Genomic DNA, 13,867 nt, shown 5'->3' on the forward strand with positions numbered 1-13,867 from the left:
TTAGTAAAATGTTAAGATTTTCATACACAAATCAGATTTGATATTGAATTAATATGGTGCGTGAATAGAAGGCACAAAAAATGGCTACAATGTGAAACTATTTAAATCAGTGCTATAACATGTCTGCTGATAGCGCAGTCCATGCAATATAGTTTTTTTTTAATGTGGTCAGATATTCTACTTGTGCTCTTTCTCACCTGGATCAACAAGAATCCACTCTTTTGACTGAATGTCGAGGCCACAGCGACCTTCTACCAGAGAAATCCCATCAGTTGGATGTCGCCCTTCTGGTAGGACATCCCCAGCTAACAGCTTCACAAGAGTCGTTTTCCCAACAGAAAATTGACCGGTTACCATGCATCTCATATCAAATGATTCATAACTGCCCTTCCCTAATAAACGATTTAACATGGCAGACTGTTGACCTTTTCCGATGGAATCTAAAAAAAAATAAAAAAATTGGAAAGTTTTGATGTGTTTATGTTGTGGAAAAAAAATGTATCCATACACACACTCATAGATAATTTCTCCTCATTTGTTGGTTAATATGTTGATATGTCATCTTTTCGATATGGCAATGTGTTAAATATGTCAGAATGTCTTTATGGATATGTGTTGATGTATTAGCCTGTTTATGTAGTGAATTATTGGTGTAATGATGTAGAAGTCTGTTAATGTGTTAAATTGTTAGTGTTTTAATATGTTAATGTGTTGATATATGAATATTTTAATGTGTTGAAATTTCAGTGCATCAATATGTCTATATGTCGATTGATGAATCTGCATGATAATGTGTTAAAATGTCAGTTTGTCTGTGTGGATGAATTTATTTTATAAGTGTGTTGATATGTCTACATGTTGATGTATGAGTCTGTTAATTTGTTGATCTGTTAGTGTGCCAATATGTCAAGGTGTATGTATGAGTCTGAAATTTTAGTAAATATGTCAGTGTGTCAATATGTTTGTGTGTCGATGTATGAGTGTTAATGTATTGATATATCAGTGTGTTAATGCGTTGATGTTTGAATCTGTTAATGGGTTGATTTGTCAGTATGTCGATGTATTAAGGTGTAGATGTTTTAGTATGTTAATGTGTTGATATGTTGATGTGTTGATATGTCATGTGTAGATTTATTAATCTGTTAAAGTGTTCATCTGTCAGTGTGTCAATATGCAAATGTGTTGCTGTGTGAGTCTGTTAATGTGTCGTAATGTCAACTTGTGGATGTTAGAGACTGTTAATGTGTTGATTTGTCAGTGTGTCAATATGTGAATGTGTTAATGTATGAGTTGTTCGATATGTTTGTGGTTTAATATGTCAAGAGTGTCTATATGTCTATGTATTGAGGTATGATCCTGTCAATGTGTCAATATGTCGACGTGTGAATATTTTAGTCTGTTGATGTGTTGATTTGTCAGTGTGTCAATTTGTCAATATGCAAATGTTTCAGTCTGTTAATGTGTAGATCTGTCAATGTGTCAATGTATGGTCTCTTAATGTGTTCATCTGTCAATGTGTTTATGTTTGAGTCTGGTAAGATGTTGATATTCAGTGTGTCAATATGTCAATGTGTTGATGTTTGATTCAGGGAACGTGTTGATATGTCAGTGTGTCAATATGTCAATGTGTTGATGTTTCAGTCAGGGAATGTGTTGATATGTCAGTGTGTCAATATGCCAATGTGTTGATGTTTGAGTCTGGTAATATATTGATATGTCACTGTGTTAAGATGTCAATGTGCTGATGTATGAATCTGGTTATATGTTGATATGTAAGTGTGTCAATATGTCAATGTGTTGATGTATAAATCTGGTTACATGTTTGAATCTGGTAATATGTTGATATGTAAGTGTGTCAATATGTCAATGTGTTGATGTTTGAGTCTGGTTATATGTTGATATGTAAGTGTGTCAATATGTCAATGTGTTGATGTATAAATCTGGTTATATGTTGATATGTAAGTGTGTCAATATGTCAATGTGTTGATGTTTGAATCTGGTAATATGTTGATATGTAAGTGTGTCAATATGTCAATGTGTTGATGTTTGAGTCTGGTTATATGTTGATATGTAAGTGTGTCAATATGTCAATGTGTTGATGATTGAATCTGGTAATATGTTGATATGTAAGTGTGTCAATATGTCAATGTGTTGATGTATGAGCCTGTCAATGTGTTGATCTATCAGCGTGATGATATATGTCTGTTAAAGTGTTGATCTGTCAGTGTGTCGATATGTCAATTTGTTGAAGTGGGAGTCTGGTAATATGTTGATCTGTCAGTGTGTCAATATGTCAATGTGTCTGTTCAATATGTCATTATGTCAATATGTATATGTGCTAATGTATGGGTCTGTTTATTTGTTGATTTGTCAGTGTATCAATATGTCAGCTTGTTGATGTTTGAGTGTGTTTATATGTTGATCTGTTAGTGTGTCAACATGTCTATGTGTTGATGTTTGAGTCTGTTAATGTGTTGATCTGTCAATGTGTTGATCTGTCAATGTGTTGATATATCAAATGTTGATGTATGAGTAAGTTGATGGGTTGATCTGTCAGTGTTTCAATATGTCAATGAGTCGATATATGAGTCTGTTATTTTTTTCTAATCTGTCAGTGTGTCAATATGGTGTTGATGTATGAATCTGTTTAAGTGTTGATTTGTCAGTGTATCGATATGACAATGTGTTGATGTATGAATATCTTTATGTGTTGATTTGTCAGTGAAGCAATATGCCAATTGATGAGTCTGTTTTGTGTTGATCTGTCAATTTGTCGATATGTCAATGTGCTGATGTATGAATCTGTAAAAGTGTTAATCTGTCAGTGTGTCAATATAGCAATGTGCAGACCTCGACAATAACGCTCGTCCAATTGTCCGGTACCAGAGGGAAAAATGGTCGGACAAGTAAAAGCTGTATCAAGCTTGTCCGTTGGGACAAGTACAATTATTCTGCATAAAAAAAACTTCATCCAACTTTGATGAACAAAGTATAATTATAAACAACAAACAAACAAAACAAATATTAATTTGACATGTTTCTGTATTCTGTCTATTCAAATGCAAAACTTTTTTCTTCGACATGTTTACTTGCAATCGATAATTTTTAACTGGTTCTTTGTCAGGTACTTTTTAACAAGTCAAAAGTATACTATTCTTGGAAACCAGTCATACTGATCCGAATCAATGCTGCGCTTTATAGATAAGGTAACTTTACAGTACAGTTCGTCACTTGGACAGGTTTAGCTCAAAGTTTAAGACAGTTTGGCACCGTAGGACACATATTTAGTAGACATGATTGATAGACAGTTTGGCAAGACAGGAAACAATTTGGGACCAAGACAAATCAGTATCTCATTTTCTTACCTTATTATGTTCTTTATAATAAATACCATACCGGTAATTTTTTCACAAAAATATTTTTTTTATTTACCATAATTTCATAAAATTCACAAAATCATATTTGATCATAAGTAGAAAAAAAAACAATACTTGTAATATGGTGACCTATAGTTGTTAATTTCTGTGTCATTTGGTCTCTTGTTTTGAGTTTTCTCATTGGCAATCCGACCTCATCTTCTTTTTATTGATTGCATTTGAATAAAACTGTTTTCAACTATAAAAAAAACCAGGATACAAATCCAATGAGCAATGATGAGTGTACAGGCCTATCAGATGGTGCCTAATGTTTAGATTCTGATGAGACTGACATTGGTGAAAACTAGAACCCAAGTCCTGTGACATGACTAGATTCAGTTGTACTTGACTCATATTTTTGAATCTTTTTCAAAAGAAATTCATCAAATTCTATTCTATTATTTAAATTCGTTTTGTTCCTTTAATCAACTTAAAATGTAAAGAGGTTATTTTGGGTTAAAAAAATTTGGACAAGTAACAATTTCATTCGGACAAGTAAGTTTTGGTATGTACTTGTCCTACTGGACAAGTTGAAAAAAAGTTATTGTAGAGGCCTGATGTGTCTATGCATATATGAGTCTGTTATTGTGTTGATCTGTCTAAGTGTGGATACGTCAATGTGTCAGTATATGAGTCTGTTTAAGTGTTGATCTGTCAATGTGTCAATATGTCAATGTGTAGATCTCTCAAAGCGTTGATGTGTAAAAAGCTTTAGAACTGTCAATGTGTCCTCATGTCTTTGTGTCAATGTTTGAATTTGATCCTCTTTTGATACCTCAATTTTGAGATGAAGATCTGTCAATGTTTTAATATGGCAATTAATTAATATGTCAGTTTTTTAATAGGTCAACTGGTCAATGTGTCTATCCATCTATGTGTCAATGTATCAATATGCCAAAAAACTACTTATTCTGTATAATCCAGTTGAGCTGATGGCTGGTTTTCAGCATTCCAACTTCCCCTTATTCGCATTAGAGTCAACATAAAGAGACAAACACAAGTCCATTAAAAACATTAAACATAAAATTGCAGATAGAGCACAAATCTCACCAAACGTCCATGAGAACAATTATTGATCCACTAGTGATATCCATCAGTTTGTACTTGCAAAGAAACCCTTCAATACATAATTGTGTGATATCCTGTCTTTTTACTTAATTTATTTTATTAGTCCACACTTTGTGAATACTGATAGTTTATTTTAGTGAGACATCAATTTTCACTGAACTTGTATACATTACAGTTTAGGGGTCAGTTGAAGCAGCCTGTAGGTGTGTCATTTTCTCGCTGTGTTCGAGACGAATGGGTGGCCTTGGGCTGTTTAATGCTTTTTGATCTGGTTGAAGTCTCTTTGACGCATTTCCCGTTTCCATTCTCAATTTAAATCAAATATTCAATTGCTTGAGTCATATATATTAACTAAGTTTCAAGTTGATGTGATCACAAACTACATGTTTATTTCAAAACGTTAACTTGATACTGGGACAGACGCACAAACCAGAAAACATCATGACCCTCTACTATTGTAGGCAGAACATAAAACATCCATTTACTTGTCTTAGGCAGATCAGCATATCCCACTGTGGCAATACTCTCAGAAAAGTATGGATGTACTTGGGACAACAAATATCCGTATATTAGAAACAAATAATTATAAATCATTTCAGCCGGTATCTGAATAATTAACATTAGATGATTACCTCCAACTACTGGTGCTGCAGGTTCCTGTGAATGGGTGTCAGGAGTTACTTCCGGGGATGTCTTTGACATGACAGTCTACAAAAGAAAAATATGCTATAGACTATCATGTCCCATGTGAAAACTTGTCAAATAGTTTAATACCCCTACAGAAAAAAAAGTGGAGGGCCAGTTGAGGGCTATGTGGAGGACATTTGAGGGCTAGCTGTTTTAAGCAAAAAAGTTGAGGGCTAGGTGTTGAGCAGCTTTCTTTGGTTACATCTTCTGACATCAGACTCGAACTTCTCTTGAACTGAATTTTAATGCGTATTGTTATGCGTTTACCTTTCTGCATTGGCTAGAGGTATAGGGGAGGGTTGAGATCTCACAAACATGTTAAACCCCGCCGCATTTTTGCGCCTGTCCCAAGTCAGGAGCCTCTGGCCTTTGTTAGTCTTGTATTATTTTAACTTTTAGTTTCTTGTGTACAATTTGGAGTTTAGTATGCCATGCTCCTTTAGGATAAGGGGGGCTGCCCCACTCATTGCAATTATTCTCTTTTTTACAATATTTAGTATACCCAAACTGTGTGGCCTGTGTGAATTCAATTAAAACATGTCCTTAGCAGCTATGCTGCCAATTTTTTTAATGCATTAAAAACATTTCAGTACAGACCATTTACTTTTAATTGGGTGCTATGGATTTCACCCCAAACTTTAAATTTCTTTGGTTTTCATTAAAGCCTGGCAAAAATATAACCTTATCAGGCCAATTAAAATTAATTGATAGAATTTCATCCCCGCCCGCCCCTCTGAAATCTTCCCGCCCCGAATTCTTTTATTTTTGATAAAATTACGATTTCCGGATTTTGTTCATTTCCGTTACCGGTAACCGTCAATATTTCGTTTCGTGTAAAACTTCTTGTTTTAAATTTCGGTTTTTGTATTTCTTAGAGTATTCTAACTGGATGATTAAGTCGATATATTCTGCTGATCTATGATGACAACATCATTTACCGAGAATAAATTAAAAGATTGATTATGAGAAGGGCGTGAAATATTCGCTGTGTCCAAGAACGCAAATCGCCGTGCACTATGTCACAAATGACAAATGTGTGCGAGTAAAACGCCTTGGATTTATTTTATTTATACAATGACTTTGTGTCAAGAAATTTGGACTGTGAAGGAAACCCAAAAGCGTCAGAATCGTGGAACACATTTGACTGGAATAAAGAAATTAACACAAGCATGAACTTTTTAGATTAATGACCGTATATTGAGTTCAGAAAATCGACAGATACGCATTTTTAATTTATTAATTTACAGCAAGCTCTTAGAAATAAATTTATCCATGCCTTTCGTTTTTTTGTAAAAAAAACCAGCAAACATCCTCTGTCCCAATACCCACGATAGAGTCATTAAACATTCTATTCTGTTCTACATTGTAATTATATTTGCATCTTGCATATTAAGGACCAACCCTATTATTTCAACACTGTTTGAGTTTTCATTTTATTCTGTACTTATCGTACTCGTGTTGCATACCAATGAATTTGCTTCATTTTATTCGGGCAACAAAACATAGCTTAGAAAGCAAAATATATTTCATGTAGGTAGTCCAACTGAAGAGAGCATTTCTTCACATTTCTGCTGTTTACTATAAAATAGGTTTCTAAAGCGGCAATTACATGTAGAACAGTGGTTGCCAATCAGAGATGAATACTTGAATACGAATTTGAAAAAGCGACACCAGCATGTGGAGTAAATGTGTCTCAATATTGATACGTTACTCTGGAGCTAGATCAAAGTACATGTACGCTGATTTTGTTGAACGAGGAATACTGCTTTCTCAAAAGTTGCTAAGACAGGGCTATGAATCATCAAATTAAGGTCATCACTCAATTGTATGGTTGCCATCATGAGCTGATTGGCCATTATGACAAAAGTGTGTCAGAAATCATATCTCAGTGATATTCTTCCTCAGTCATAACAACCTTCCATCATTTTCGAACTGAACAAACAAATAACATGACGGGTGCCGTATACGGTACAGGAAATGCTTACCTTTCCGGAGCACCTGATTTCATTCCTGGTTTTTAGTGGAGTTTGTGTTGTTTCCTACTTATTATTTGTAACTGTTGGTGCAAATGTCTTTTGGTTTTATAAGTTTTTGGTTACTCCTTGGTTTTGATTGTTATAGTCTTATACACGATACCTAATGGATGTATTTACATGATATAAGCTTATTATTACACTTGCATATATGATCGAATAACAGGTGACAAGAAGGTTTCATATGAGATAAAATTTAAAAAATAAAATCCTCCCACCCGCCCCATTGTTTTCAAAAATTTGGATGAAAATCTACTAATTAATTTTAGTTGGCCTCACATATAATTAAATATTGTTAGAAATATGAAAACAGTCGGATGTCTTAATACTTTTTTTTCAAGTTGCCTTTTTTTCAATTGAGGAAGATTCAATGGTTATTTTTTTTTTAAATACACTCTTTGATAATTGTCTTATAAATCTATAATATATACATTTTCTGATGAAAATACTCTACTCATGAAAACATTCTAGTCAAGAACCATACATGTCTGAATATATTTCTTTAAAACAGTTCTAGTCATAATGACATTCCTTGTTTATAAGTGTTCCAGTATTTAATAATTATATCATATTTTTTGTCATAAATTGGATAATGACACTATGTTAAAGTTTCAGTTTTGGTTAAAAAGTTTTTTATCTGAAAATGCCTGTTCATTTGATGTTGGTTTTCAGCATGTCCAGTGTTTGTTGTTTTAAAATGTTTTTGTTTTCTTCACAAGAAACTTGGTCGCTGTTTACAGTTTATCTCTAGCTATTATAATATTCAAGATAATAACCAAAAACTGCAAAATGTCCTTAAAATTACTAATTCTGGGGCAGCAACCCAACAACAGGTTGTGTTTTGTCTGAAAATTTCAGGTAAGATAGATTTTGACCTAATAGATTATTTAACCCCATGTCAGATTTGCTCTAAATGCTTTAGTAATAAGCCAAAATCTACATTTTACCCCTATGTTCTATTTTTAGCCATGGCGGCCATCTTGGTTTGGCAGGGTCACGCCACACATTTTTAAAACTAGATACCCAAATGATGATTGTGGCTAAGTTCGGTTAAATTTGGCCCAGTAGTTTCAGAGAAGATTTTTTAAAAGAATACTAAAATTTTAGAAAAAATGGTTAAAAATTGACTATAAAGGGCAATAACTCCTTAATGGGTTAACTGACAATTTTGGTCATGTTGATGTATTTGTAGATCTTACTTTGCTGAACATTATTGCTGTTTACAGTTTATCTATATCTATAAAAAGTATTTAAGAAAATAAGCAAAAACAACAAAATGTCCTTAAAAATACTAATTCAGGGGCTGCAACCCAACAACGGGTTGTCCGATTTGTCTGAAAATTTCAGGGCAGATAGATCTTGACCTAATAGATCATTTTACCCCCATGTCAGATTTGCTGTAAATGCTTTGGTTTAAGAGTTATAAGCCAAAATCTACATTTTACCCCTATGTTCTATTTTTAGCCATGGCTGCCATCTTGGTTGGTTGGCAGGGTCACGTCACACATTTTTGTTAACTAGATACCACAAAGATGATTGTGGCTAAGTTTGGATTAATTTGGCCCAGTAGTTTCAGAGGAGAAGATTTTTGTAAAAGATTACTAAGATTTATGAAAAATGGTTAAAAATATACTATAAAGGGCAATAACTCCTAAAGGGGTCAACTGATCATTTCGGTCATGTTGACTTATTTGTAAATTTTACTCTGCTGAACATTATTTCTCTTTACAGTTTATCTCTATCTATAATAATATTCAAGATAAAAACCAAAAACAGTAAAATTTCCTTAAATTTTCAATTTAGGGGCAGCAACCCAACAACGGGTTGCCCGATTCATCTGAAAATTTCAGGGCAGATAGATCTTGACCTGATAAACAATTTAACCCCATGTCAGATTTGCTCTAAATGCTTTGGTTTTTTAGAGTTATAAGCCAAAAACTGCATTTCACCCATATGTTCTATTTTTAGCCATGGCGGCCATCTTGGTTGGTTTGGCGGGTCACCGGACACAATTTTTAAACTAGATACACCAATGATGATTGTGGCCAAGTTTGGTGAAATTTAGCCTTTTAATTTCAGAGGAGAAAATTTTTGGGCCAGGTGAGCTAAAAATAAGAGACATCCAACAGATGAGAACACAGATTTTAAACATTTGTCTTTCACATATGCCAACATGTATATTAGGCAACAAGCTTGGAATTGTCAACTTACATTGTTAACTGACAAAAATTACTACAATGACATTGAAAACTACAGGCAACTGTTTAATTGTAATTTCTTTGTACCAAGTCTGTTTTGTCTCTCATAATCTGTTAATATCTTTCAAAGTAAGACAAGAGTATTTACCTTAAGAAAGTTCATCACTTCTTCCTTCTTCCTTTTTTCCTCTTCACCATCTCTTTTTTTTATTTTTACCAGATCATAAGGAGTCTTACCCTGAAATACAATCAAATAATCTTTCATTAATTATACATATATATATATTTTATTTCAAAAACTGTAAAACATTAAGTAATAGGTAACTGTTGAATAAATTTTACCTATACAACATGTACAATGTAAAACGAAAAACAATAGGTAGTTGTTGCATTAATGTTACCTATATAGTTCAAAACGATAAATAATAGGTAAATTATTGCACTAATGTTACCTTTATAACATGTATAATGCAATAAATAATAGGTAACTGTTGAATAAATTTTACCTATACAACATGTACAATGTAAAACGATAAATAATAGGTAGTTGTTGCATTAATGTTACCTATATAGTTCAAAACGATAAATAATAGGTAAATTATTGCACTAATGTTACCTATATAACATGTATAATGCAATAAATAATAAAGTAATAGGATCAATTTTATGTATACAATGAATCTTAACCAACAACAAATATAAAGTATCGATGCAGAATGGTCTTATTTATACTTGACATAAAGACCAGTGAACCTAAACCAACAACAAATATAAAGTATACAATGCAGAATAGTCTTATTTATACTTGACATAAAGAACAGGGAACCTAAACCAACAACAAATATAAAGTATACAATGCAGAATAGTCTTAATTATACTTGACATAAAGAACAGTGAACCTTAACCAACAACAAATATAAAGTATACAATGCAGAAAAGTCTTATTTATACTTGACATAAAGAACAGGGAACCTAACCCAACAACAAATATAAAGTATACAATGCAGAATAGTCTTATTTATACTTGACATGAAGAACAGTGAACCTAAACCAACAACAAATATAAAGTATACAATGCAGAATAGTCTTATTTATACTTGACATAAAGAACAGTGAACCTTAACCAACAACAAATATAAAGTATACAATGCAGAATAGTCTGATTTATACTTGACATAAAGACCAGTGAACCTAAACCAACAACAAATATAAAGTATACAATGCAGAATAGTCTGATTTATACTTGACAAAAAGACCAGTGAACCTTAACCAACAACAAATATAAAGTATACAATGCAGAATAATCTTATTTATACTTGACATAAAGACCAGTAAACCTTAACCAACAAATATAAAGTATACAATGCAGAATAGTCTTATTTATACTTGACATAAAGACCAGTGAACCTAAACCAACAACAAATATAAAGTATACAATGCAGAATAGTCTTATTTATACTTGACATAAAGAACCTTGAACCTACCCCAACAATAAATATAAAGTATACAATGCAGAATAGTCTTATTTATACTTGACATAAAGAACAGGGAACCTTAACCAACAACAAATATAAAGTATACAATGCAGAATAGTCTTATTTATACTTGACATAATGAACAGTGAATCTAAACCAACAACAAATATAAACTATACAATGCAGAATAGTCTTATTTATACTTGACATAAAGACAAGTGAACCTTAACCAGCAACAAATATAAAGTATACAATGCAGAATGGTCTTATTTATACTTGACATAAAGACCAGTGAACCTTAACCAACAACAAATATAAAGTATACAATGCAGAATATCTTATTTATACTTGACATAAAGAACAGTGAACCTTAACCAACAACACATATAAAGTATACAATGAAGAATAGTCTTATTTATACTTGACATAAAGAACAGGGAACCTTAACCAACAACAAATATAAAGTATACAATGCAGAATAGTCTTATTTATACTTGACATAAAGAACAGGGAACCTTAACCAACAACAAATATAAAGTATACAATGCAGAATAGTCTTATTTATACTTGACATAAAGACCAGTGAACCTAAACCAACAACAAATATAAAGTATACAATGCAGAATAGTCTTATTTATACTTGACATAAAGAACAGGGAACCTAACCCAACAACAAATATAAAGTATACAATGCAGAATAGTCTTATTTATACTTGACATAAAGACCAGTGAACCTTAACCAACAACAAATATAAAGTATACAATGCAGAATAGTCTTATTTATACTTGACATAAAGAACAGTGAACCTTAACCAACAACAAATATAAAGTATACAATGCAGAATAGTCTTATTTATACTTGACATAAAGAACAGTGAACCTAAACCAACAACAAATATAAAGTATACAATGCAGAATAGTCTTATTTATACTTGACATAAAGACCAGTGAACCTTAACCAACAACAAATATAAAGTATACAATGCAGAATAGTCTTATTTATACTTGACATAAAGAACAGGGAACCTTAACCAACAACAAATATAAAGTGTACAATGCAGAATAGTCTTATTTATACTTGACCTAAAGAACAATGAACCTAAACCAACAACAAATATAAAGTATACAATGCAGAATAGTCTTATTTATACTTGACATAAAGAACAGTGAACCTTAACCAACAACAAATATAAAGTATACAATGCAGAATAGTCTTATTTATACTTGACATAAAGACAAGTGAACCTAAACCAACAACAAATATAAAGTATACAATGCAGAATAGTCTTATTTATACTTGACATAAAGACCAGTGAACCTAAACCAGCAACAAATATAAAGTATACAATGCAGAATAGTCTTATTTATACTTGACAGAAAGAACAGTAAACCTTAACCAACAACAAATATAAAGTATACAATGCAGAATAGTCTTATTTATACTTGACATAAAGACCAGTAAACCTAAACCAACAACAAATATAAAGTATACAATGCAGAATAGTCTGAGTTATACTTGACATAAAGAACAGTGAACCTAAACCAACAACAAATATAAAGTATACAATGCAGAATAGTCTTATTTATACTTGACATAAAGAACAGGGAACTTTAACCAACAACAAATATAAAGTATACAATGCAGAATAGTCTTATTTATACTTGACATAAAGAACAATGAACCTAAACCAACAACAAATATAAAGTATACAATGCAGAATAGTCTTATTTATACTTGACATAAAGAACAGTGAACCTTAACCAACAACAAATATAAAGTATACAATGCAGAATAGTCTTATTTATACTTGACATAAAGACCAGTGAACCTAAACCAACAACAAATATAAAGTATACAATGCAGAATAGTCTTATTTATACTTGACATAAAGACCAGTGAACCTTAACCAACAACAAATATAAAGTATACAATGCAGAATAGTCTTATTTATACTTGACAGAAAGAACAGTAAACCTTAACCAACAACAAATATAAAGTATACAATGCAGAATAGTCTTATTTATACTTGACATAAAGACCAGTAAACCTAAACCAACAACAAATATAAAGTATACAATGCAGAATAGTCTGAGTTATACTTGACATAAAGAACAGTGAACCTAAACCAACAACAAATATAAAGTATACAATGCAGAATAGTCTTATTTATACTTGACATAAAGACCAGTGAACCTTTACTAACAACAAATATAAAGTATACAATGCAGAATAGTCTTATTTATACTTAACATAAAGACCAGTGAACCTAAACCAACAACAAATATAAAGTGTACAATGCAGAATAGTCTTATTTATACTTGACATAAAGACCAGTGAACCTAAACCAACAACAAATATAAAGTATACAATGCAGAATTTCAGTTTGTGTTTAGTAACTATGATCTTAGACATTGTGACATTGAGTAATTATGATTTCAGACATTGAGATCAAGATTCTTTTCTACAGTTGTTATGAAGTCACAATTCATTAAGTACCTGTTACGAATCAGGCAAATATGACCTCAGATGAATTTCGCTTCTTAGATCCAACTGAAAGACTCATCATATATACCAGTGACCTACTTTGGTATGCAAGAAAAGTAGTATACTTATGATAAATTAAATATGACGCAATTGATCTGGTAGATAGTCTTTAGAATCAAATACATTATATCTATTTTGAATGAATATATAACAAGATTTAAAAATGATTTCAGTAAAAATCCTTCTTTGTGTTTATAATAAAAAAAAAACCATCAGACATACCTTCAGTTTTAGCAGGTGCTGATGTTGGACTTGGACTGATATCACATTTCAAATCATTAGCGATATCTTCGTATCCATAATTACGTAATCCATCAACAAACACACTGTAAGCAGGTTCCCTCCTTTTGGTCACAATATCCAGCAATGCTTTGTTCTGATCATCTTGTCGAGGATAATGTTCAATATCACGTCTGTCGTCTGCTGATATCACCAAATGTGTCAT

At 32.0% G+C, this 13,867-nt stretch overlaps 1 protein-coding gene across 1 annotated transcript in view; it reads right to left on the reverse strand.

The window, feature by feature from the left end:
- LOC139495379 (uncharacterized) overlaps positions 1–13,867 on the reverse strand; it is a 51,925-nt gene extending 38,058 nt beyond the window's left edge. Inside the window, exons 1-4 of the mRNA XM_071283686.1 lie at positions 13,645–13,867; positions 9,551–9,660; positions 5,117–5,192; positions 198–440 (exon numbers count right to left, since the gene is read on the reverse strand). Coding sequence (XP_071139787.1) covers positions 198–440; positions 5,117–5,192; positions 9,551–9,660; positions 13,645–13,867 — 652 coding nt within the window. The remainder of the gene's footprint in view (positions 1–197; positions 441–5,116; positions 5,193–9,550; positions 9,661–13,644) is intronic.

The sequence above is a fragment of the Mytilus edulis genome, chromosome 11 (assembly GCF_963676685.1).
Source record: "Mytilus edulis chromosome 11, xbMytEdul2.2, whole genome shotgun sequence".
In the NCBI taxonomy this organism is placed as follows: domain Eukaryota; kingdom Metazoa; phylum Mollusca; class Bivalvia; order Mytilida; family Mytilidae; genus Mytilus; species Mytilus edulis.